This window comes from Miscanthus floridulus, chromosome 4, assembly GCF_019320115.1.
Source record: "Miscanthus floridulus cultivar M001 chromosome 4, ASM1932011v1, whole genome shotgun sequence".
NCBI classification, from domain to species: domain Eukaryota; kingdom Viridiplantae; phylum Streptophyta; class Magnoliopsida; order Poales; family Poaceae; genus Miscanthus; species Miscanthus floridulus.
In genome coordinates, this window is record NC_089583.1 from 112,685,857 (window position 1) to 112,712,058 (window position 26,202).

Below are 26,202 nucleotides of genomic sequence, written 5' to 3' on the forward strand. Positions count from 1 at the left end.
AAATGCGGTATATATAACAACACCTTTTGTTTTCATGCATGTGATGGCTTATGGCTGACTACGTTGCAATGAAGGTCAGGTGGATGCATGTGAGGACTGATGAGGAGAAGGGTGGACGGCAAGCCAAGTTAAAGACACGATTCTGTGTGCTACACAAATGCAAAGGCATCGCCTTTTATGATGGATAACAGAGGGTGCTTGCAGCTAGGGGCTAACATACCTACGTGTTGCGAATTTGAAGCTCTGGTCTAGGCTCGCTACCGTACTCCTCCGATGCCATAAAAAAAAGTCGCTATAGTCCCTACAACTAAAAAGAATAAAATATGAATATTTTTTTTTTTGTGTGACAATCGTTTTGGTTCGTCTGCCCACGACCGTGCGATGCCTCGCTCGCTTCGTCGCTCTACCTTCACTTCATCGCACGTGCAGAGTCCAGGGGGCACCACCACCTCTTCCCTCCTTCTACCCCGATCCGCCCGCCCCGCCGCTCGTCGCACCCCGATGTCGGCCGCCGACCCCTCCGTGGCTCCGGCTGTAGCCACGGTCGCCGACCCGGATGGCCCTAACGCCGTGCGGCTTACCTGGAACACCTGGCCATGGTCAAAGGTCGAGGCCAGCCGCTGCGTCGTGCCGCTCGCCGCCACCATCTCGCCCTCTAGCGTCCCGGACCCCTCGGTGGCGTCCCCGCCGCCACTCCCTTACCCTCCGCTCCGCTGCAAGCCTCCCTGCTCCACACTCCTCAACCCCTTCGCGCGCGTCGACTTCGCCGCCAAGATCTAGATCTACCCGCTCTGCTTCTCCCGGAACCACTTTCCCCCGCACTACGCTGCCATATCTGAGTCAGTGAGTCCAACGTCCCCGCCGAGCTCTTCCCGCAGTGCTCCACCGTCGAGTACATCGTTGGTGGAGCCGGCGTCCCCGGGGTTGGCGGCGCGCCGGCGCCCCAGCCGCCCGTATTTCTCTTCGTCATCGACGCCTGCGTCATTGAGGAGGAGCTGGAGTACGTCAAGATGGCCATGCGGAAGGCCGTCGCGCTTCTGCCGGAGCACGCACTCGTGGGCCTCGTCACCTTCGGCACGCAGGTGCATCTGCACGAGCTCGGATTCTCGGATCTCAGCAAGATCTACGTCTTCCGGGGGACCAATGAGATCTCCAAGGACCAGATTTTGGATCAGCTTGGGCTGGCGAGTGCTGGGCGCCCGGGCGGATGCATCCCATCCCACAGCAACCGGGCGGGCCGCAGGTGTATGGGATACATCTCCAAGGGCCGGGCGAGTGCTGGGCCTGTGGACGGCGGATGCATCCCATCCCACAGCAACCGGGCGGGCCGCAGGTGAATGGGATGCATCCGCCGTCCACGGCCGGGGTCAACAGGTTCTTGCTCCCGGTGTCAGAGTGCGAGTGTGCACTCAGCACGGTGAGGGATTTTTGGGTTTTGATCTCGTTGGACTTCGGTTTACTGGAAGCTGATGTAGTTCCTTGTCCCATGCAGTTGCTGGACGAATTGCAGCCTGACCAATGGCCAGTGGAGGCCGGGAACCGTGCGATCCGGTGCACCGGTGTTGCGCTCAGTGTGGCTGCTGGGTTGCTTGGTGCTTGCATGCCTGGGACAGGTGCAAGGATCATTGCATTGCTAGGTGGTCCATGTACCGAGGGCCCTGGAATGGTAAAGATCACTCCTGTTTTACTCCTTATATTAATCTACGTTAACATGATTGTGTTACGATTTTGTGATTCTTGTGAAATCTTCAAGTACATGAATGTTGGCTTGTTTAAGATGTGTTAAAAATTGAAAAATATTGCTGCTGTATGGGTTGTCATGCCTGAAGTGCACTTAGCCTAGCTTCTGTAGGCAAATACGGGACTTATCATGCTCCCCCGTTCATAGCAGATTCTTCTCTATTTAATGTTCATATTTCCTTTAAAATCTTTCTAATACTGTATTCGTGAGTGCAGATTGTTTCAAAAGATTTGTCAGAACCAGTTAGATCACATAAGGATCTTGACAAGGACGCAGCTCCTCACTTCTAGAAAGCCATTAAATTTTATGATGGTCATGCTAAGAAGTTGGTCAGTCAAGGCCACGTGTTAGATGTTTTTGCATCTGCTCTCGGTCAGGTTTGTATAGCACATTGTTTAGCACGGTTTATGCTTGCATTTGCATCAAGATTTCTATTTTCATTATTTCATAAACAGAGAAAATCCTGAATTTATTTTCCAGTGATTTTTTATTATATTAGATCGAATGTTGGGTATTTGGATTCTGGTCGTGCACTGAATTGATGGATAACTAGACAATGTTTGATTTAGTGTTAATCTCGATGAATATATGTTCTTGTTCAACAGATTTTTAATTCCCTAAAGATTCTACTCCCTCCATCCCAAATTATAAGACATTTTGGCTTTTCTAGACACATCTAGATACCTTGCTTTAACTATGTATCTAGACATAGTATATATCTAAGTGGATAGCAAGGGCTATGTATCTAGAAAAGCCAAAACGTCTTATAATTAGCATGGAGGAAGTATTAAATAAGTTTTATGTTGCCTTTCATATTCTAGTGGTGCTTCACTCTTACTATCGTGTATTCATATATATAGATATTCCTATACAATTATACACTGTTATGGGAAAACAGAGCTCTGCTTGGCTAAATTTGGATCCGAATAAATAAATTATGGAATGCATGATATCTGTTAATTTTCATAGTTGTTTGATTTGCTCATTGCGATGTGGTCTTTTATATTCCAGTGGTGCTTCACTTTTACCATCATGTATTCATACATATAGATATTTCTATACAGTTATACGCTGACAACCTCAAAGTACAGTATGCACAGGTTTGAGGCTCTTGCATATGGTGATTTCTCAAATGTAAGGTGCAATTGGTGGCTTCTTAACCACAGTTATATCACTTGATATACTTCCCTCCTTTATTTCTTTTTCCTTTGTTCTCAAATTAATGTTGTGTTCGCCTTTCTCTCAGTATGACCCAGAGCTGTTCCGTTGCTTAATAGACCTTATTTCAGTGACAAACTATATATGCAGGTGAGGTTCATATATAGCTTTTGTTCTCATTCATATCGTACAACATATATCAGTTCCTTGCAGTGATCAGGCAACATAGGACTGCATGCCTGCATCAATATATCATGGTTTCCCAAGTGTTCTGAGTTTATATTTTTAGAACTTCCATCGCACTCCCTATTTTTTGTTTGTTATTAAATTTTTAGCCATATTCATTCTGGTAGCCTTAGATATTTAAGTTGCTTCTCATATTGCTTACATCAATTGTCTGACAGTGAGCTTGGCTTTGAGATCGAACCTGAAAGTCTCATTTAGTTAGGTATAGGTTACTTGGATGCATCTTACAAAGTTTAATAGATTTATGGTCTATTTTTATTTTTTTGGGGTGCAGTTCCATTTTATTGTTTTTATATTTTTGATGCTCCTATAAGAAAATTTACAAGATTCAGTTGCTTTATAGCTGGCTGCTTCCAACACCTATTATTGTACATGTAGTCTGTCTACCATAACTCTGAGTGCCTTCCACATTGAACTTCTGATGTGCAGGTATATGTATATGTGCATTGGATGAATGATTACATTCTATGAACTTGTGATTCACATGTGCTCTATGCTCAGCACACCAATGCTTTTTGTACACTAGGATAAGACTTATTACAAAGAGATGAAATAAGCAGGTATAGTGAACTCAACTCCAGACCCACTTACCATGGCCCTTAGATTTCAATGTGACATTTTTAGATTATATGCGCCTTCTCTATTTATCATATGGAATATCTGCTGGTTTTGAAATTAACATTTTGCATTTTGGTTTATTCTAATTTCATATCAAAGGTTGTTTTGCATTTCAGTTTATTGTAATTTTACGTCTATCACTTTAATTGGACACCATGTATACTATATGACTCCCATACATTTCTTTCTTTAATTAAATGGTATTTTCTTTTCGCACTTACTTTGAGGTTTAAGGTCCCATCGATCATCTTCCTGGTAGTTTTTGTCCTGCAATCTACATGTCGTTGCTCAAAATACCAATTAAGTCCACCTTTACAGTGGTATAGGAAGTTAATCTAAGTGATTTTTTTGTTTCCTTGCAGCCTTGTGATCTGATTTCTTCAACTCAAGATTCCTAAAATTTCATGTTCATTTTCTTCAACTCGGCTTCCAAAACTTGGAGATTTATGACATTCCACAGTAGGTGAATTGTACAGTCATGACAGTTGCAGTTTGTCAATGGTACCTACATTGCCACCACTACAAATAAATAGATTGTACAATACACTTGATTATATATTTTGTTTTCCTGATATATAAAACAATAAACTTAGCTTCAATGTATAATAGTTACTTAAAAAGGCTCTTAAAATGAGTTACCCTACTGTCTATGGTCACTTTTGCGACTACTGCTTATGATTGGCTATAACGCCTGGCATGTAATTCAAAACATTAGATTTATTGTGCTACCTAAGCTGAATCTCAGCTATTACACATTGGTTACATGTTAATCTTAATTACTGATTGATCGTGCCATTCTCCTTGATTGAATATTGCCTGTCATGTGATAGAGGAATCACGATAAAATAGGAAGTAGAAAATTATTGCGCTATCTATATACACATTGCATGTTTGCATGCATCAGCATACATGGCAACGAGCAAAAGAAAAGAGAATTAACACAGAAGGAAAGAGAATTAAAACAAAAGGAAAGAGAGATACTGCTATCAATCCTCTGCTATAAATCCTGTGGCCTTGCCATAGCGCCCACCCTCGCCAGTTGAGCTCGCCCTCGCTCGCACTGGCCTCCGCCCTCGTGCCCTCCCTCGCGCACCGGCTGTGCTTCGTCATAGCGCGTCGCCTGCCGCCTTCGCCGTCTTGTTGTGCCCTCGAGGAGGACTGCGGACTGCATAAAAATACTTTCTGCTGATCCAAGCGGTGAACGCATCAAGGTGACCACCACCATCCCCTTTTTCTGCTCTTTATTTACTTTCCTGCGCATCGGCACAAGCAAGACAACAAGGAAAATGATTATTTTCAATACTTGCTAATTAGAAGAGTGAAAAATACTCAAAACCGAACTGAACTGCTGCTATGCCAAACCGAAATGAACAGCCGCTATATAGCTACACATATATGAGCCGAAACACATGCATATATTTTTAATTGGCAAGAGCAAACAAGGATCAGTACAGAGATTAACTTAAAACTTAACAAGGTATACACATAATACGATGCAGTATCTATCAACTAGCAGCACCATTAAATATGATATAGAATTTGATGTCAAAATGTAACTGCCGTAAGAATAGTTGAGGAAAGCAATGTTCAAAACATAAACAAACATGGTTTCTAGCATAGTATTTTTTGCAAATTTGGTTCATTGCCCAGAATCCTTATAGGGTTGCAGCCTTGACAGTTACCATACAACATAGATAAAACTCTGAATTTTAATGCAGCCTATACTGCTAGAGTACATCAATATATGCAAATCTGAACTTGCATGCCAAAAAAAATTGAACACAATAATTAGCAGCAAGCTAATGAACGCAACATAAAAAGAAATATTATCAAACTCACTTGAATCGGCTATGGATGATACTAGCCGCAAGCTATTTAAAGCAGCGCTTTCAGAGAACATCCAAATAACCAATTCCAGTTAGTAACTGAATTTTGGTTTCTCAGTTGCCAATATGGTTTCTGGGCAGCCCGCTATCCGTCTTTCCCCAAATCAGTTTGTTTCCCACGGCGCAAGAAAGAAATAAAAAAAAAATAGTAGAATGCCTGCGCCCTCCGCGCACGTGGATAAACAAAATATGGCTGTTATATAGACACATGCATAATATGGCTGTTATATAGAAACCTTTGAATTATTACTCTCAATGTTATCCTACTAATTATTGTTCTTTTCTTTTTATTCTTTGGAATGCAGAATTAACGATAAAAGGCCAGGGGCTCAGGGTGTGACTTCAACATTCTTTACTGTGTGGCTAGATCATATAATGATTTATGTGATAGACTTTCTTGACTGTGTGGTTATTCATACACTGATTTATGTGATAGAGTAATAATGAAGTACGTCTTTTAGGTCTCGATGGATAGTTCAGATGCAAATGTTTCGAAGGAAAATGGAGGCCCCTTAGAAGATATTGTACAAACAGAAAATTTCAGTGAGCCTATGGATGATTCTAGATGGTTGCAAGAAAGCATGAGTACAGAAGTTACCCACGAAGCTCTACCAGTTGACCAGGGCTTTAGCACAACCCATGATGAAAAGGCCCTATCAACTTTTGGGGTAGATCCGACGGAAGAAAAAAGGACTTTCGGAAATCATAATCGTACAAAATAAACCTAAAAAATCTATGTCTTCACCGGTTGCCCCAGAAGGTATTGATATTTTTTTGATGGATTAACCTAGAAAAACTGCTAACTATTATTGTATACTTTAATTTAATCCTCTTTTTCAGATTATGTTTGTACCAATACTGATAGAGCCATAATTGAATCTGTCAAAAAAATTCCATCTTCACCTAGAAATGAGGAGCTTGTGCACATAGATGATGTTCTGGTGTCGAGAAACCACATGGAATGTCTTTTTCAGCCATATGAATACTTGTCTGACGAGGTAACAGATGCAAGTCATAATACTCAATCAAACATTGCCAACTTCAATGCTCTTTCTCTCTAATGGCGAAATATATGAAGGTCATAGATGTTTATATTAAACTGCTGAAGGCTCAGGAGGGTTTAAAAAAGAGGCTATGAGGGACAGTCTATCTTAAAACTGGGTGCTTAGTTGCAATCATAAAGTGGGATGGAGAAAAGGATAAGACCATTGAAGCCAATTACCCTAACCGTGGCACTTCACAGCGTCCTGGTTTAGTTCAAAGGGTTTGAAGCATGACATGGTAGCAATTTTTTTAAACGATCTATTGGTCTTTCATTATCAAATTTTTATGCCTGACAAAATGTTTATTGTTTGATTTGATAGGTGTTTCTTCCAATAAATATTACAAATACACATTGGTACCTTGTTGTTATAAATGCCGTCAAACGTGAGATTCAGGTGCTAGACTCTTTGGGCGAGATGTTCGGACGTGTTGACCTCAATAAAATTATGGGTATTTCCTAATAGAGCTATTTGTACACATTTTATATTTTAGAAATGTTGATTGATTCGTTCTTCTATGAACAAATAGCGAGCTGGATTGCGGAAACAAATAGATTTCATATTGGAGGAGACAGGCCCGAAAGAGCACAAATGGCTAGATGTTGAGGTTGATACCTGGCCGGTTAGGAAGATTTTCCGTGGGAAATTATTACAAACAGATGAGTACGTTAGAAATAATGGCATGTCATATAAGTTGAATTTTATGTGTCTTTGCCTTTTTGATCTAATCTGAGCCTGAACCTCTATTAATGTTGTATGTAGTTTTTCATGCGGTTTATTCTTAATAAACTTTATGGAGTATTGGACTGGGAACGATTTGTCAGACAAGTTTAATTAGGTAAACTATGCGTCTTACCACAAGTTATGAGTGTGCACTAGCTGTGGGTTTTTAATTAATAATTAATTAGGTTCATACTATCGTGCAGGATGATATGAAAGAATTTAGATTAAAGCTTACGGCGATCTTGCTATCGTCAGAGTTAAATAAACGAAAGGGTGCTCCATATCTTGATAGGGATGAAAATATTGGAAGCCCAAGCGACTGTGCCATAATAGAGAATCCAAAAATGGCTGATCAAGTGTCCACGAAAAAGAGAAAACATTATGAGCAGGCCGAATGCTTAGTGGTTCAAACGGGCACCCCTCAACACATACAAACTCAGAATAAATCCCTACAAATCCATGCCAACCAAGACCCTGATGAGTTTTGGGCATTTGAGGCCATGAAAGACATGCCAATGAACAAGGAAGAGATGACTGAGTTACTGTGTGATTGCGTCATGGCAATTCAGGATGAAGCGACGTTGAAGTAAGCTACATGCTTATTTTAATTACTTTATTTACTAATAATAGTGTGCTATCTTATATGATGAAAACCATCATCGGTGTCTAATGCTTTGCAGAAAGACTTAGGGTTAAAGGTTTTCATCCCTCCATGATTTCCCTAAGTGTCAAGGACCTACAGAACAATTGAGACATATCTGAGAATTGTTTCAGCTTAGGTGTCCGTTTTTAGGCAGCTCGAGAGTACAATACAATGAAAAAATACAATAGTATTACAAAGCATCATGTCAGGTTCATAAACCCGAGGTCCCTCGCGGACCGACTTCCCCATAAAGGCTCGGCCCAAACAGACAACACGCAACTCATGGGTCGACCCAAGAGTCTAAACAACAGGCTAGAAGGACGATCCAATCACTGACCGGAAGGTCTGGCCGAGGAGGAGCGGCACCCGTTTTTCAACTCCGACCCACGTTTTCGATCGGAGCGCTCGCTCTGACTCCAGCTGCCTTTGGACAGCCACTCTGATCGAAAGGCCTGGCCAAAGCACTACTTTCGACTCTGACCCCACGTCTCCGACCAGAGTACGCAGAAGCCCTGCTCACCGCTTTTCTTTGACTGGCACAACCAGAGCCAACTAGGACCAACCGACTGGGGACGCCCGCCCGGAAAGGACCAGGGAACAAATGGAGAAAGCAAGGCAAGGCGCACAAGTCAAACAACGATACCAGGGATCATACCCTATCACCTGCAGAAATAGTACTCTACAACTGCCTTGACAAGAACAGTATTGTCGGGGACCTAATACCAAGGTGCCCCAGAAGGTGGAACCAATAACCACCGAACGTAAAGAACTTCTGGACGTATAAGGGCGCCATTTCATCCCTTGTTCGAGTAATAGGAGTTTGGTTCCGCCTCGCCCAACGCCTTTGGGAGATGACTCTGCCTCGCCCGAGGGCTCAAGGTTAATCTTCGTCTCGCCCGACGCCATTGGGACAGGCTCGGTCTCGCCCGAGGGCCAAGGGATAAACTCCATCTCGCCCGATGCCTTGAGGGCGGGCTCAGTCTCGCCCGAGGGCTGAGGGATAGATTCCGCCTCGCCCGACCCCGGAGGGGCGAGGTCGGTCTCACCCGAGAGATAGGAATTGGTCTCTGTTTCGCCCGATGGCAAGGAACGAGTCTCACCCTGCTCCATATCTAAAGATTGGATTCATCCTACCTAGCAACTTCTCCCCATTCCCTCAAGATGATAAGTACAGGGCATGACAAGACGTTCGGGTCAACCATGGCTCCAAGGACCATACCCTGCGCCCTAGCAGGAAAAGTACTGCCAGGGAATGACAGGACAGGTGCTTTAGACCCTTCTGGGCGCCGCAGAGCCCGAAAGGTTGTACAGGTGCGTGTTCCTCACCCTATAGAGTTGTAGGCGCCGCCTTCAGCCCTAGGACACGTAACCCGACGAAGATATACGACAACCGCTACGCTCCAGAAAAGGACTTAATATCTCCACGCACGATGGACATTCTGTCACCACGCTATGGACCCGAGGGAGCGGCACCCGCTTCTCGACCCCTTAGGTCCACCAAGTCAGAAGGCCTTGACCACGTCGTTGCTCCGGACCCCGACCCTCGTCCCTCCGACGAAGACTCACGGGAACCAGAAGGCGTGCGGAGCAAGGCTGGAAGAGGCCAATAAGTCAAAACCACTATACTACAGCCCACACCCTACACAGGGTAGCATTCTATAATCAACCTGACATTCTACAGAGACATCAACAGTATTGTAGGCGCTTATCTTCCTTCGTACTCATCAAAATGAAGAACGAAGCCAGGTAGACGTGAGCCACAAGACTAACTAGAGTATACATCCTAAACCCTCGCCCTTGTAAAAGCCACCCCTTCCTCTATAAAAGGGGATGCGCTTCCTCCATCAGACGGATGAACTCTTGAGACCGAACAATACGACACTCAGATACACACAGTCAAGTGGTTTCGAACCTCTTGACCTCCCTTCAACCCTTCCATCAGAGACTTGGGACCAGTCCCTCTCTCGATCGTTTGTACCCCTTACTACAAACCGTTCACGGTGCTAATAACACGAGCAGCAACAAACTGGACGTAGGGACTTTTGGCCCGAACCAGTATAAATCTTGTATCCTTTAGCGCACCATCCAAGCCTAATGCGCATTACTATAAATTTACTTGCCGGTGCTTGTACGAAACACCGACAGTTGGCGCGCCAGGTAGGGGAGCTTGCGTGTTCCAAATCAGGCCTCGGATGGCCACCCACCCAATCACCTGGGCCCCGGGCGCACACGTGCATTTCGGCGAACTAGATTTCATCATCACACTAGGAGGAGAGCTGGCGCTGACTCACTCAGCCGCCCCATCTCCCCCTTCCATCAACCTCAGCCGTCTTAGGCTTGAGGGCTCACCGGGCAACTCCCGGGGAGTCCCATCATCAAAGGAGGCCTCTCACAATGCCACCCTATGTCCGGAAGGGTCCGTACGGAGCGCCCTAATAGCGTTTCCGTTCAGTCTCCGCAACGCTGCGGCAACCGCTGGCCGCCTTCTGGCGCTATGTATGGTTCAATCACCCATGGACATCGAGTTCGTGGGGGCAATTGAGCAGGATACGGAGACCCTCTATGAGCTCCTCAATGAGGAGCCAGGATCGTTCTCTAGCTCGGATTCCAGTAGGGGGAGCCACCACCCTTCCCGGGAGTGCTTCATGATGCAGACCCCCGAAGGTAACGTCGAAAGCGCCTCCAGGGAAGAGGTCACCCCTACAAACAACCCTGACAGCAGATCCGGGGAAGAGATGATAGCCCCATCTCACCTAAGGATGGAGCAGCTGAGGGCCCGTCAGCAAGAGATCGATGAGGCCGTGCAAGGGCTCGTCCGGGAATACGCGGACATCAATCGCGAGATTGAACGCCGCAAAGACGGGGGGCGCGCGCGCGCCACGGCCCGCACCGTACATCAAAGGATCCTCACCGACGATGGGGCCCTTCCTCACTTTGCCCGAGCCAGCCAGAACATCGCCGCAGCAACCACCTTGCTGCATGGCCTTCCGAAGGCCACGATGTCCGAGGATCGCCGCGCTCGCCGGGAGATTCGCACGTTGCTCGAGCGTGCAGCGGCGTAGCAGGCGGAAAGTTCGTTGTCTCGACGACGTGAACCCGACACCAGCCAGTGCATGCCCTCAATGCATCCCACCAAGGACGCGTCTGTTCACCAAACACCGCCAGCCGGCGGGCAGCCCTCCGTCGTCCTAGTACATCAACGCCTCGGTCATGGCCGCAACGTACGCAGCATCATCGATGCTCGGAGACGTGCCCACGGTGACGATGGAGAAGCAGCATGCCACGGCTATCATCCCCGACGTGGCGGATGCTACGACAGCAACGAGGACTGAAGCCCAAGCCCCGGCCTGCCAGGCCCTCAGGCCTTCGGCCGACACATCCTCAATGCTGCGTTCCCCTAAGGTATCGACTGCCTACCAACATCCCTAAATATTCTGGCAAAACAAATCCTGGGCTTTGGCTCGAAGACTATCGGCTTGCATGTTAGGCCGGTGGTGCGAGTGATGACAATTTCATTATTCGCAATCTCCCGCTGTTCTTGGGTGACTCGGTGCGAGCATGGCTAGAGCACCTACCATCCAATGCTATTTAGAGTTGGGCGGATCTGACGGAGATCTTCGTGGGCAACTTCCAGGGCACATACAAACACCCTGGAAACCCATGGGACCTCAAGAACTGCCGCCAGAAGACCGATGAAACCCTTTGCGGGTACATTCAGTGCTTCTCTCGACAGTGCAATGAGCTCCCTAACGTCGCCAACTCCGACGTGATAGGAGCCTTTCTGTCCGGAACAACCTACGAATCCCTGGTCCACAAGTTAGGACGCAGGGGCCCACAAACTACTAAGGAACTCCTGGACATCGCCACCAGTCACACCTCTAGAGAGGAGGCGGTCGGAGCCATCTTTGATCGCTCCGATGGAAAGATGAGGCAGGACGAGGACGCCGGCGAAGGCGCCTCCAACCGTCCCGCCAAAAAGAAAAATAAGAAGCAACGGCGCAACAACTCGCTCGTGGCCGCTGCCGACCGCAAAGGTGGCCGGAAGCCCGCGGAAGGCACTCCAAACCACTTCGAGAAAATGCTCGAGGGGCCATGCCCAAACCACGCCTTCCCGGCCAAGCATCTATACAAGGATTGCGGCCTCATACGCAAGTACTTGGTCGGGGGCCTCAACAAAGGGGAGCAAGGGAAGGAACCTGTTCCCACCACAGATGGCGTAGAGGAGAAGGACGACACCTTCCCAACGCCGACCGGCGCCCTCATGATCTTCAGAGGATCAACGGTCTATGACTCCAAGCGTCGCCAGAAGCTCGAACACCGCGAGGTCTATACCGCCGGACCAGCCACGCCAGCCTTCCTCCGATGGTCGGAATCTGCCATAACCTTCGATCGGACCGACCATCCAGATGCCGTCCCACACCCGAGAAGGTACCCGCTTGTCGTCGATCTGATCGTCGGTCCAAAGCGGCTCACCAAAGTACTGATGGATGGGGGCAGCGGCCTCAACATCATGTACGCCAAAACGCTCGACGAGATGGGCGTCGACCGAACGAACCTCCGTCCCATCCGAGCACCTTTCCATGGTGTCGTGCCTGGGAGGCAAGCCATACCATTGGGGCAGATCGATCTGCCCATCACTTTTGGGGATCGGTCCAACTACCGGACTGAGACCCTCACCTTCGATGTAGTGGGGTTCCCGGGGACTTTCCACGCCATCCTGGGGTGACCATGCTACGCAAAGTTCATGGCCGTTCCCAATTATACGTACCTGAAGCTGAAGATGTCGGGCCCCTACGGGGTCATCACCATCGGCACCTCCTTCCAGCGCGCTTACAAGTGCGAGGTCGAATGCTACGGACACGCATCCACAGTCATCGCCTCCGAAGAGCTCGCCACCCTTAGGGAGAAGGTCATCGAAGAGGCACCCGACGCAAAGAAATCAACCGGGTCGTTCGAATCGGTAGAAGGCTCTAGGGAGGTCCTCTTGGATCCCAGCAGCTCCGAGGGCAAAAAAGTCCGTATCAGGACCGCGCTCTCCTCCGAATAGGAAAACGCGCTCGTCGACTTCCTCCGCGCCAACAAAGACATCTTTACGTGGAGACCCTCGGATATGCCGAGCATCCCAAGGGAGGTCGCCGAGCATACTCTCTAGATCCTCCCGGGCTCCAAGCCGGTGAAGCAACGCCTATGCCGCTTCGACGAGGAGAAACACAGGGCCATCGGCGAAGAGATAGCCAAACTACTGGCCGCAGGATTCATTAAGGAAGTATACCACCCAGAGTGGTTAGCAAATCCTATTCTTGTCTAAAAAAAGAGTGGGAAATGGAGAATGTGTGTCGATTATACTGGCCTCAACAAAGCGTGTCCAAAGGATCTGTTTCCTTTACCACGAATAGATCAAATAGTCGATTCCACCTCAGGGTGCGAAACCCTCTACTTCCTTGACGCATACTCTGGCTACCATCAAATCATGATGAAAGAGTCCGACCAGCTTGCGACATCTTTTATCACCCCCTTCGGATCGTTTTGCTACGTTTCAATGACATTCGGTCTAAAGAATGCTGGGGTAACATACCAGCGTTGTATGCTCAATTGCTTCAGAGACCTCATTGGATGAACCATTGAGGCCTATGTCGATGACATTGTAGTCAAAACCAAATGAGCTAACCACCTGGTCGCCGACCTTGAGCAAACCTTTGCGAAACTCTGGGCAAACGACATCAAACTCAATCCCAAAAAATGTGTTTTCGGGGTCCCGAGAGGCATGCTGCTTGGCTTCATCGTCTCCGAGCGTGGCATCGAAGCCAACCCAGAGAAGATATTAGCCATCACAAGGATGGGCCCGATCCAAAACATAAAGGGGGTTCAGCGGATCACAGGGTGCCTCACCGCTCTCAGCCGATTCATTTCACGCCTCGATGAATGAGGACTCCCCCTTTATCGGCTCCTAAAGAAAGCTGACCGCTTTGAGTGGACGGCCGAGGCTCAGGAGGCGCTTGACATGGTTAAGCGATTTCTAACTAAACCACCGGTCTTAGTTCCTCCATGCAACGGAGAATCCCTCCTACTGTATATATCAGCCACCACCCAAGTGGCTAGCTCCACCTTAGTAGTAGAGCGAGAGGAAGAGGGGCATGCCTTCAAGGTGCAGCGCCCTGTGTATTTCATCAGCGAGGTGTTATCCGACTCCAAAACCCGCTACTCCCAAATCCAGAAACTGCTCTACGCCATCCTCATCACCAAAAGGAAGCTACGCCACTACTTTGAGTCACACCCTATGACAGTAGTGACGTCGTTCCCCCTCGGTGAGGTAGTCCATAGCCATGATGCTACGGGAAGAACCACAAAGTGGGCACTCGAGCTGATGGATCAGGGCATTTTTTATGCCCCCCAAACAGCGATCAAATCTCAGGTACTGGCTGACTTCATCGCGGAGTGGACCGAGGTCCAGATGCCACCAGCAGCCGTCGATCAAGAGTACTGGACAATGTACTTCGACGGATCGCTGATGAAGAAGGGCGCCGGAGCAGGACTAGTCTTTGTATCTCCCCTTGGGGTCCACATGAGGTACATGGTTCGGCTCCATTTCCCCTCATCAAACAATACTACGGAATACGAAGCGCTCATCAACGGCCTACGAATCGCCATTGAGCTGGGCATCTGATGCCTCGACGTCAGGGGCGACTCTCAGGTGGTCGTCAACCAGGTCATGAAAGAGTCTTGCTGCCATGATGCCAAGATGGAGGCATACTGTCAAGAAGTCCGATGGCTGGAGGACAAATTCGCCAGCCTCGAACTCAATCACATCCCCAGGCGCCTCAACGAAGCGGCCGACACGCTTGCAAAAGCAGCATCCGGCCGAGAGCCAATCCCAACAGGCATCTTTGCCAGTGATCAACACAAACCCTTGGTACGCTACGTGGGGTCAGAACAAGCCGACGATGGCCCTTCTAGTCCGACCTTCGGGGCCGATCCACCGACTGCTCTGCCCGACCCCGAGGTCATGGAGCTTGAAGAGGACCCAGCAGTGGAGTCCGACCCTCCCGATGACTGGAGAATGCTTTACCTCAACTACTTCCTTCACGACATGCTACCAGCAGACAAGACAGAAGCCCAACGGCTCGCACGACATGCCAAGTCCTTCGTTCTTGTAGAGGGCGAACTCTACAAACGAAGTCACATCGGAATTCTGCAACTCTGTATCCCTGGCGAACAGGGAAAACTCCTGCTGGGCGACATCCACGGTGGAGTCTACGGTCATCATGCCGCACCAAGAACCTTGGTTGGGAATGCATTCCGACAAGGTTTCTACTGGCCCACCGCAGTAGCCGATGCCGAGCAAATTGTACGCACCTACGAAGGGTGCCAGTACTACGCTCGACAAACACACCTCCTAGCCCAGGCTCTCCAGATGATCCCCATCACGTGGCCCTTCGCGGTCTGGGGGCTCGACCTAGTTGGGCCACTCAAAAAGGCGCTCGGGGGCTTTACCCACCTGCTTGTCACCATAGACAAGTTTACAAAATGGATTGAAGCTCGACCAATATCCACGATCAAATCCGAGCAAGTCGTGTTGTTCTTCCTCGATATCGTCCATCGCTTTGGAGTACCGAACTCCATCATCACGGACAACGGCACGCAGTTCACCAGTAGGAAATTCGTTCGATTATGTGATGAACAACACATCTGGATCGATTGGGCAGCCGTTGCACACCCCCGGACGAACGGGCAGGTCACGCGTGCAAACAGCATGCTTCTTCAAGGCCTCAAACCTAGAATTTTCAACCGATTGAACAAATTCGGCGCACGCTGGCTAGCTCAGCTCCCGGCCGTGCTCTAGAGCCTAAGGACAACTCCTAGCCAGGCCACCGGCTACACACCTTTCTTCATGGTCTATGGTTCCGAGGCCGTTCTCCCAATGGACCTCGACTACGGAGCACCAAGAATCAGAGCATACGATGAACAGGGGGCCGAAGCATCTCACCAAGACGCCATGGACCAGCTAGATGAAGCCCGCGACATCGCCCTCCTCCGTTCGGCTAAATACCAGCAGGCGCTGCGATGGTACCACAGCCGACGGGTGCGGGGTCGAGCCTTCAACGTCAGAGACCTCGTCCTCCGTCTTGTGCAGAGCAACAAGGACCGCCACAAACTCTCCCTGCCCTTGGAAGGGCCCTACGTCATCGCGGAAGTACTTCACCCAGGCGCCTACCGGTTGAAAACCATCAACGGCGAGGTCTTCACCAACGCCTGGAACATCGAGCAGCTACGTCGTTTCTATCCTTAAAATAAGCTTACACTTCTTCCTTATCAGATTTTGTCATAACAAAACCCTGATCCTTAGTGACTTCCGACCCCTGCAAATCGTGAGGGGACAGACCTCACTCGGGGGCTGGCATGTGATCGTAACATATGACATATGTAATACAAGTATTACGCTTGCAAAAAACTCATGTGTTATACTTATAAACATTCTCTAAGTTTTCCATTCGCCTCATAAACGAGTCCCAAGGGCTAAGATTTTGGGAACCAATTCCAAATACAACTGGTAGGACTGCGAGACACCCACGCCCCAGCGGCTGCAACCTCTTTGCTCACCAGTTCAATCAGAATTAGTTCACCCACGTTCCTAGCTTCTTATGACTTAGACCATGAGAAGGGTCGGAAAGCACTAAAATCATTCCTATAGAAAGGAGAAAGATAAAAAATTGCTTGCCATAAGCAAAGGATGTAATTTTGTTCATTTTTTGCACAAATTTGTCACTTACAAAGCGATTTCATTACAAAAAGGAACAATATACTTATAAATTCAGAGGACTGTTTACTCGGGGGCTTCCCCACAAAGTTATTTCATTACAGTCTCTGCTTAGCTCTACTACAAGTACTACTGTGGTCGCCGTGCCACGCTCTCCATCGACGACGCCCGGGGCATGTACATGGGCCTGCTCGTCTACTGCGGTCGCCGCGCCACGCTCTCCATCGGCGACGCCCGGGGCATGTACACAGGCCAGCTCATCTACTGCGGTCGCCGTGCCACGCTCTCCATTGGCGACATCCTGATATCCCACCGCTTCGCTGGATCCTCAAAGGCGCCACCATCTGCGACGCCTCCACCAGAGCGTCCGGGGACTACGCCATTGTCGTCAGCCGCAACCCCGACAGCGACGCCTCCGCCGGAGCATCCGGGGACTATGCCATCGTCATCAGCCGCAACCTCGACAGCGATGCCACCACCAGGGTGTCTAGGGACTATGCCATCATCCCCAGCCATAACCCTAACAATGGCGTATGGGCAGGAAACGCCTCCCGCCAAAGGAGGAGCACAGCGGACGACGGCGCAGTCGACAACGTACGACGCCCACCGGTGCCTCTTCTCCTTCGGCAGCAGCGACTCCTCAGCAAGGGCAGCACGCACCATCTCATCTACGTTGGATAACCTCCGGCTCGACATCACGCACCAGACTCGCGAGCAAATTTGTGAGTTCTCTCTCTCTCTAGCATTACTCTTCCTCACTCAGGAACTGCCATGACGCACGGACGCGTTCGGTGGAAAAGAAGAAGAAGCAGAGATAGCGGCTCAGAGGTAGAAGAGGAGGTGGGATGAGAACTCCTCTCCCCCTCCCTATTTAAAGAGGAGGTGCGGTAGCTAAGGAAAGGCGAAAGGTTGGATGAAAAACCCTCTCCCTTCCCCTCTTTAAATACGGAATCAATGCTGATTGATATCTGAGGAGATGCGCCAGAACTGACAGGATGCACCCCGGTCGACGAGGCGTCCCTCTTTGGTCAAACTAAGCACTGCTTGGGTATGGCCCGCTACTGACCCACTCCGGACGTGGCAATTAAGGCGCCCACATAGGCAGACAACCCTTCACCTCCCCATGCAGGACCACGGACGATCCGACGACAGGACCTTTTGGATCTCCTGGGCCATCCGTTCGGCCCAGAAGACACGACGAACGAACGTCCAAAGAAAGATAAGCATCTCAGCTTTCTTACTTTATGCATTAAAATTCATTCACGAGCTTCTGACCCCGTCAAACGGCGGGGACACGAACATCACTCGGGGGCTGCCGAGGATGACTACCAGTCTAGACATCCTCTTCACCCGACCCCTCCGTACGCTTGAAACCAGGAGTACGGAATACGGGCATAGAACTTTGAGTAAAACTGGACGAACTGGCAGACCCTACGCCTCGGTGGCTATGGTGTTTCCGTTCACCAGAAAAACCATGCTCAAACGCCCCTCGCGTCTCCGACTTCAACGTCTGCCTTCTCAAGAAGGGTTCAGAGGGGTCCGCCTACAGAGTCTCTCCCAAAGGAGAAGCTGTCAGGTTCCCCAAGTTAATTAAATGGCTCGGATCACCACCGAGATACGAAAAACAAAGAATAGCAATTCTTATGCAGGTTACTCCAACCTCATCGTGAACATCAGGGTCTGAACCCTGCGCGGACACATTTGGTAGGAGCTTTTCGTCACTCATACCGCCACGGTAATGTTACCGACCCCGCCTTCATTTCAATTATATTATACATATGCAAAAACATCCCAACGCTTCGAGTTGCATCGCGAAATGGCCATCGCCTCATTCGATATAGACGACCACAGGCCGAGGTTCGAAGGTCGGTCCGCGAAGGGCTCGAGGCTGCCTCATGCCAAATAGAGCCAGGGAGAAATAACCGAGACAAGCCCCAGCGGCCCTGCCTGACTCCACTCAGAAGCAGACAGGGACGTCTCGACCTTTTCTTGTTTGATTTTAACCCCGAGCCAAACCCACAGAATCTCCATCGAGGAGAGGCCATCGGGCCACCGGAGCCTATCGAACGGCTCGGGCATCTGCCGGGAGGCGGGTTAAGAAGTAGTGGAGTGCCACCAGAGGGCTCTGCCGACCCCATCAGCAAATGATGGACCCAGATTCCACACGAACATACCTGTTAGTGAGGTCGTTGAGCGCGATACTCAAGCCGTCAAGGCAAGTGTCGTTCACTCAGCCCCTCTGATTGCGAAAACCGAGGACAGGGTAACACGCAAATAACGGCCGACCCCTATCAGACCCTAATAAGGCTCGGGGGTTCGATCCAATCAATATAGGGACACAGGTTCGAAGGCCCCACCTTGCCGAGCCCATAGAGTCCCTAGTTGGGGATCTTTGTTGGAAGATAGGGCGGGGAATATTATGATGCCATCCATGGACTTCGTCGACCCTGTCATCAAAACCACAGCTCCGATCTCCAGTAACCCCCGACCCCAGCAAATGCAGGGGGTCGGACCTTACTCGGGGGCTGGTTAAGGTACGGCTACCTCCTTTCTTTCTTTCCAAACAATCTCCTCACATCATTCACAAAACCAAAACGAAATTCAGGGGAACAGATTGGTAAGATCGTAAAAAATCAAACAAAATGAAATTACGACGCAAAATCACAAAAAAGCGTCCAGACTCGAAAAATACCGACACTTGTCCACATATTACATATAAGTTATTCTCAAAATTGTTCGACTAATTACTCCCGTGGAGGGAGAACCATCTCTTTCAGATTGTCTGCCAGGTTTTTCGCAAGGGGAGCAACCATCTCCTCCATTTCCTCCAGCTCTTCATCCTCGTAGGTGGACGGCAAGCCTTCGCTCATCACCTTCAGGTTGATTTCCTTCTCGTAATGAGCGTGGGCGATGGTAAAGGCCTGGGTAATCCCGGCGTGAAAGGCACCCTCCTCAAGCTAGCCCACCCAAGCCATGATACCTGCGACACGAGCCACGAGCGGGCTGGTCTCCACCGGCTCTGTCACATTCAGGGCATTAAGGACCACCCCGACCGTAGCTTGTAGAAGATCGTGCTCATCGCTCTCAACCTGAAGGGCCCTTCGTGCATAGGCAGCCTCTTTTTCTAGCTTGACGGAGACGTTTTTAGTGCTCAACCTTTGATTCACCGCATCATCGAGCTCCGCCTGGAGAGAGCGAACCACCTCAATGTCCTCATCCACCTTCTACTGGAGGGCCGTGGCCCTACTCTTGGCCTCTCACCAGAGTTCTCGCTCCATTTCCAGCTCCTTCAGGACTTCACCGGCCTTCTCATAGGCCACAGCATTCCTCTGTAGCAGCTCGTCTTGCTCTTTTTGGAGCCTGGCAATCTCCTCCCCATCTAGCTTAGACCTCGCCGATAGATCCTCGAACATCCCGTGGGCCTCCTCCACGTCCTGACGTGCCTGGGCCTCCCGCTCCTGGGCGGTAGCAAGCTAGGCGGCCATGTCTGCTCGCAGCCGGGCCTCCTCGGAGAGGCGATCCCACTCCACCTTCTGCTCGCGGAGGAATTGGGATTTATTCCAGCTATAAGCAACAAGAACCTGAAGAGGAAGAAGACTGGTATCAGAAATGCGAAAACACAAAAACATGCAAAGAAAGAAGAAAGCCCAGAAAATACCTGAGTAGTAGGGATAACGATCTCACGGAGGGCTCCTCTGGCCTGGTCCAGGGCGTTCAGCATGGTCGAGATCCCAATGTCAAGACCCTCCTGCTCCATGCTCTCAGAATGATCATCGAGCGAGAAAAGAGCCGACGTCGGGTCCTGAGCGGCCATCCACTGGAGCGACGGCTCCCCCCACGTAGGGGAGCGGCTTCCTCCCAACAAAGGGGCTGGGGGCAGCTCCCTCCAAACGCTGTGCGGCACCACCGCCGCACTCAAGGACCCTCCAGCTGGACCCTCCTCCATCTGGGCTGCTTCGAGCGCCACGGGTGGATCCACCTGGGCCCCTGGTGGCACGGATTGCACTACGCCCTCGGGCGCCACCACGACCATGCCCGGCTGATCCTGGCTTGGCGCGGTCACGACCACCTCCACCAGCGGTATACGGCCCTTGGCCGGCTGTTCCACGTCCGCCATGGAGGAGGCTGCTCGCTCAGTAACCTCCGCGGGCGTGGGAGCCACCACAGGCGCTGTTGGGTTGACCAACGCGGCCCCGACGTCGGCACCACTCCTGCCCAAAATGGGGGTGACTCCAGGCGACGCCGTTTGTCCTACTTGAAGGGCGAGACTCTTCTTGGGCGCCAGCCCTAGGGGGTGACCCGTCCGCAAGAACCTGCACAAAGGTAATAACCATTAAATCAAAATAGAAATGGAAAAAGGATGAAAACAGGGGAATCAACAGCTTACGTTGACGTCCTCGGCCGGCAGAAGCATTTTGGGGACGGATCCCTAGATCCCTGCCCCGACTCATCTAGGCAGGACCGTTTCAAGCCTGCCCCCTGCTCCGGGGTAGGGGGGTTCATCTCGTTAGGCGCGGCACCAGAGTCGCTCTCCTCCATCGTCTCGTCGAGCGCGGCACCGGAGCCGCCCCCCTCCATTGTCTCACGAGGTGCGGCACCGGAGCCGCTCCTCTCCATCGTATCGTCGGGCGCGGCACTGGAGCCGCCCCCCTCCATCGTCTCATGGGGTGCAACACCAGAGCTGCTCCCCTCCATCGTTGCCTCAGGGTTGGTGGCAGCAAGCCCGCCCTCCCCCATCCACCGATCGTCGGCTGGCATGCCCTGCGAAGCGGCAGACTCGTCGGCCTCCACTGACCTCATCGATTCACTTCCCTCCATGTGGAAAGGGAAAGGCCCCTGCATGGATGGGTGGCCACTTGTCAGCGTGTCCTCGTCCTCCAGGACGCCCCAATCCACGACAACGGCTACCTCGTCATCGTCGTCATCATCATCGTCATCGTCGTCGTCCTCACTGCTCACGTCCTCTCCCCGATCCCGTGCCTCCTGCTTCAGTCGTTTCGCCTTCTTCATCTCCTCCCTTGCTTTCTTGTCCCGCTCGGCCGTGAGTCGATTCGCCGCTGCCACGACCTTGTCCTTCGGCAGTGGAACCGAACTATCCTTGAAGACCATCCCCCTCGGCTGGTCCCAACGTCATAAAGCAAGTGTTAAAAAATGGAGATCTAGGAAAAAGAAAAGAGCATGGGAGAAGAGGGCTTACGAATTCAAAGAATCCAGGCTCCGGCCGCATTGGGGGTGTCCGGGCACCGGATACACAATGTCGAGGACCCTACCTGCAGAATCCTTCGTTGGCTCCATCGCCTCCTTGATGCGTTGCGCCACTTCCGAGTAAGGGAGCACCTCGTCAACGAGCACCGTCCCCTCGAACGATATCCCAGGCATCATCCGATCTAGGGGAAGCACACGCGCCATCAGGGGTGCCACCCTCCTCGCATGGTAGGCACCGATAATCCCCGTCCCCTTTACACCCCGATCCTTTAGGGTTTGGAGGGCGGAAAGAAGGTCGGAGATGTGTTTCTTGTCTTTGGACTGGACGTCCCATCCCCACGACTCCAGAACGTCCACAATAAGACGTCCAGTATACTTCGGTAGGGTGGCACTCACATCATCCCTAACATAAAACCACTGCGAGTGCCATCCCTTGTTGGATGTCGCCAGATGCATGTATGGGTAACCCCTCGACCGGGTATGGCGTAGATGAATGCTGGCACATCCCATCGGCGCGTTCACATCTTTCCCTCCAATCTTCCTCTTTGACAAACTAATGTTAAAGAAATACCGCCACAGATCAAAATGGGGATCGATCCCTAGGAAACCCTCGCATAGGGCAACAAACGCTGCCATGTGTTGAATCCCATTGGGAGTTAGATGCTGCAGCTCTACCTCATAGTAATCCAGCAGCCCCCAAAGGAATCTATGCGCGGGTACCCTAAATCCCCGCTCATGGAAGATGGCAAAAGAGACGACATACCCTTTAGGCGGCACCGGCTCACCCACGTCGCCAGGTAGCAGCCACTCCTAGACGGCGGACAGTGGGCGAAGAAGGCCACGGCGGACGAGGCCCTCCAGACGCTAAGAGGTGATGCTTGATCTACCATTAAAGCAGTAGGGGGGAGGGCAGGCGTGAGCTTGACGGCGGCTACAACACGAACGCAAGCCGGTTGATGGTGGCGATGCGGGCACAGGAGGCTGGGATGATTGGCGGTGGATGTTTTAGAATGCAAAGCCAGGGGAGCAAAATACGAAACCTTGGGGGTGAACCCCGTGGTTTTATAGGGGGCGACGGACACGAGAAGGGCAACCATCCACCTCGATCTCCGGGCCTGCCACGCGTGCCACCGCATCACGTCGCGGGACACGCGCCCGTAGTCCCTATCCTCTCACCCCAAAAATCTCGGCGGACGGTTCGCCTTCCCTAAGCGAATCCAGACTCTCTACCCACCTGGGAAACGCAAGCCACGAAGGCCTGTTCTTTTTTCTTTGGCCCACCTAGGGCCTAGAAGCTCGCCGGCCAGCCCAACTAAGGAAGGATCCGCAAACGATCCGAAATCAAGGGCAGAAGCACCAGTTAGGTCAGCCCCGAATTAGTTCCCAGCGAACGGGATGCCACGACCCACTCGGAAAAACATCCAGTTGATAAAAAACTAAGTCCTTCAGCCTTACCCACGAAGGGACCGATACAACCCCCCGGGCGACTCTACTCGAATCACCCGGGGGCTCGGGGGCTACACCCATTGGGTGCGCTCACGCGCACCCTCTGGCAAAGTAACTTCGACGAAGTCAGGAAACACCCTCCAGGCGGTTCTACTCGAATCACCTAGAGGCTCGGGGGCTACTGTCGGGGACCTAATACCGGGGTGCCCCAGAAGGTGGAACCAATAACCACCGAACGTAAAAAACTTCTAGACGCATAAGGGCGCCATTTCATCCCTTGTTCGAGTAATAGGAGTTTGGTTCTGCCTCACCTGACGCCTTTGGGAGATGACTCTGCCTCGCTCGAGGGCTCAAGGTTAATCTCTGTCTCGCCCGACGCCATTGGGACAGGCTCGGTCTCGCCCGAGGGCCAAGGGATAAACTCCGTCTCACCCGATGCCTTGAGGACGGGCTCGGTCTCGCCCGAGGGCTGAGGGATAGATTCCGCCTCGCCCGACCCCGGAGGGGCAAGGTCGGTCTCACCCGAGAGATAGGAATTGGTCTATGTTTCACCCAATGGCAAGGAACGAGTCTCACCCTGCTCCATATCTAAAGATTGGATTCATCCTACCTGACAACTTCTCCCCATTCCCTCAAGATGATAAGTACAGGGCATGACAAGATGTTCGGGTCAACCATGGCTCCAAGGACCATACCCTGCGCCCTGGCAGGAAAAGTACTGCTAGGGAATGACAGGACAGGTGCTTTACACCCTTTCGGGCGCCGCAGAGCCCGAAAGGTTGTACAGGTGTGTGTTCCTCGCCCTGTAGAGTTGTAGGCGTCGCCTTTAGCCCTGGGACACGTAACCCGACGAAGATATACGACAACCGCTATGCTCCAGAAAAGGACTTAATATCTCCACACACGACGGACATTCTGTCACCACGCTATGGACCCGAGGGAGCGGCACCCGCTTCCTGACCCCTCAGGTCCGCCAAGTCAGAAGGCCTTGACCACGTCGTCGCTCCGGACCCTGACCCCTCGTCCCTCCGACGAAGACTCATGGGAACCAGAAGGCATGCAGAGCAAGGCTAGGAGAGGCCAATAAGTTAAAACCACTGTACTACAGCCCACACCCTGCATAGGGCAGCATTCTGTAATCAACCTGACATTCTATAGAGACATCAACAGTATTGTAGGCACTTATCTTCCTTCGTACTCATCAAAATGAAGAACGAAGCCAGGTAGACGTGAGCCACAAGACTAACTAGAGTATACATCCTAAACCCTCGCCCTTGTAAAAGCCACCCCCTTCCTCTATAAAAGGGGATGCGCTTCCTCCATCAGACGGATGAACTCTTGAGACCGAACAATACGACACTCAGATACACACAGTCAAGTGGTTTCGAACCTCTTGACCTCCCTTCAACCCTTCCATCAGAGACTTAGGACCAGTCCCTCTCTCGATCGTTTGTACCCCTTACTACAAACCATTCACGGTGCTAATAACACGAGCAGCAACAAAACTGGACGTAGGGACTTTTGGCCCGAACCAGTATAAATCTTGTGTCCTTTAGCGCACCATCCGAGCCTAACGCGCATTACTATAAATTTACTTGCCAGTGCTTGTACGAAACACCGACAAGTATTGTAGGCGTCGACTTTTTACCTACAGTATTATGGGCGCCATCAAACTCCCATACGGTAAGGCCCCCCACATGCCTCTAGGCATCGACAATGTTGTGGGCGCTGGAATTTACCGTACCGAGTGAACATGGTGAAACTCCTCACATGCCTCTGGGCATCAACAGTATATGCAGGTACCGACATCTGCCATACCTGAACAGAGATGACATAACCTCCCACATGCATCAGACATCCAACAGTGTTGTGGGTGCCTACCATCATCCTGTACCCACCGGCATCGGCAACAAGGCTTAGAAGCAAACATACTCCTTCCCTCTCACTTGTAAGGCCATCCCCTTCATCTATAAAAGAGGATGCCCTCTCTCTCAAGTTGATTCAAGTTCATACAAGTTATTACAGATCCATTATATTGACCAAGTTCACTAGTACACAAACCACAGAACCGCCAGGTTTGGACCTCAAGCACACGCTTGAACACATAGCTCATAGCGGAGCTCCTGTCACTCTCGGCCCTTCCGACCGGAGCCGACCAGACCTCTTGTATACTCCATCTTTCTCCTTCTCGTTTGTAACCCCACTGCAAACTTCGAGCACCTAGGCTCAGGAATAAAGTCACTGACCGACTCAAACTAGACGTAGGGCACGTTGCCTGAATCAGTATAAACCCTGTGTCATTGAGTGCTAGACCACCTCCGATCACAACGTATGGCAAAACTACAAATATTTACTAGTTGGTCACTTTCTGCACCGACAGTTGACGCCGTCCATGGGAAAGACGTTGTACGTTCAACACTTTTTGGTCATCGGATGGCTGACTTTTCCACCACCTTCGCCATGGCAGGCTCAGGCGATACGATTCGCTTCAGCTCACTGGAGTTTCCTGCACTCCCACCTATTGGGATGTGGGTTCCACCCATCTTTGAGCAATCCCAGGCCTTCCTCCTCGGAAGCTTGGACTTCATCGCCGACCGGCTCGGCGTACTACACCTCCATGAGGAGGAACTCGTTCTGGCACCCGTTGGAGGGGCGTCCTCCGTCGGCTCCAGGACGCACGACAACTTCAACGATGCGGCATCTACGCTTCATTTTGACCAAACTCTTTGCTCAAACTG

General features: G+C 50.6%; 1 protein-coding gene and 1 pseudogene across 1 annotated transcript; both read left to right on the forward strand.

The window, feature by feature from the left end:
• The first annotated feature begins 359 nt into the window (after positions 1–359).
• LOC136550361 (protein transport protein SEC23 B-like) lies at positions 360–4,553 on the forward strand (annotated as a pseudogene).
• Positions 1,343–2,031, forward strand: LOC136549100 (protein transport protein SEC23 E-like). Its single transcript, XM_066540399.1, has 2 exons — positions 1,343–1,666; positions 1,957–2,031. Exons 1-2 carry the CDS (start codon positions 1,343–1,345, stop codon positions 2,029–2,031), a joined length of 399 nt encoding a protein of 132 aa, XP_066396496.1.
• Positions 4,554–26,202: the final 21,649 nt, after the last annotated feature.

Coding starts and splice junctions, on each gene's coding strand:
- LOC136549100 (XM_066540399.1), top strand. CDS start 1,343: ATGCATCCGCCGTCCACGGCCGGGGTCAACAGGTTCTTGCTCCCGGTG. Junction 1,667..1,956: donor GTACCGAGGGCCCTGGAATG/GTAAAGATCACT, acceptor TCGTGAGTGCAG/ATTGTTTCAAAAGATTTGTC.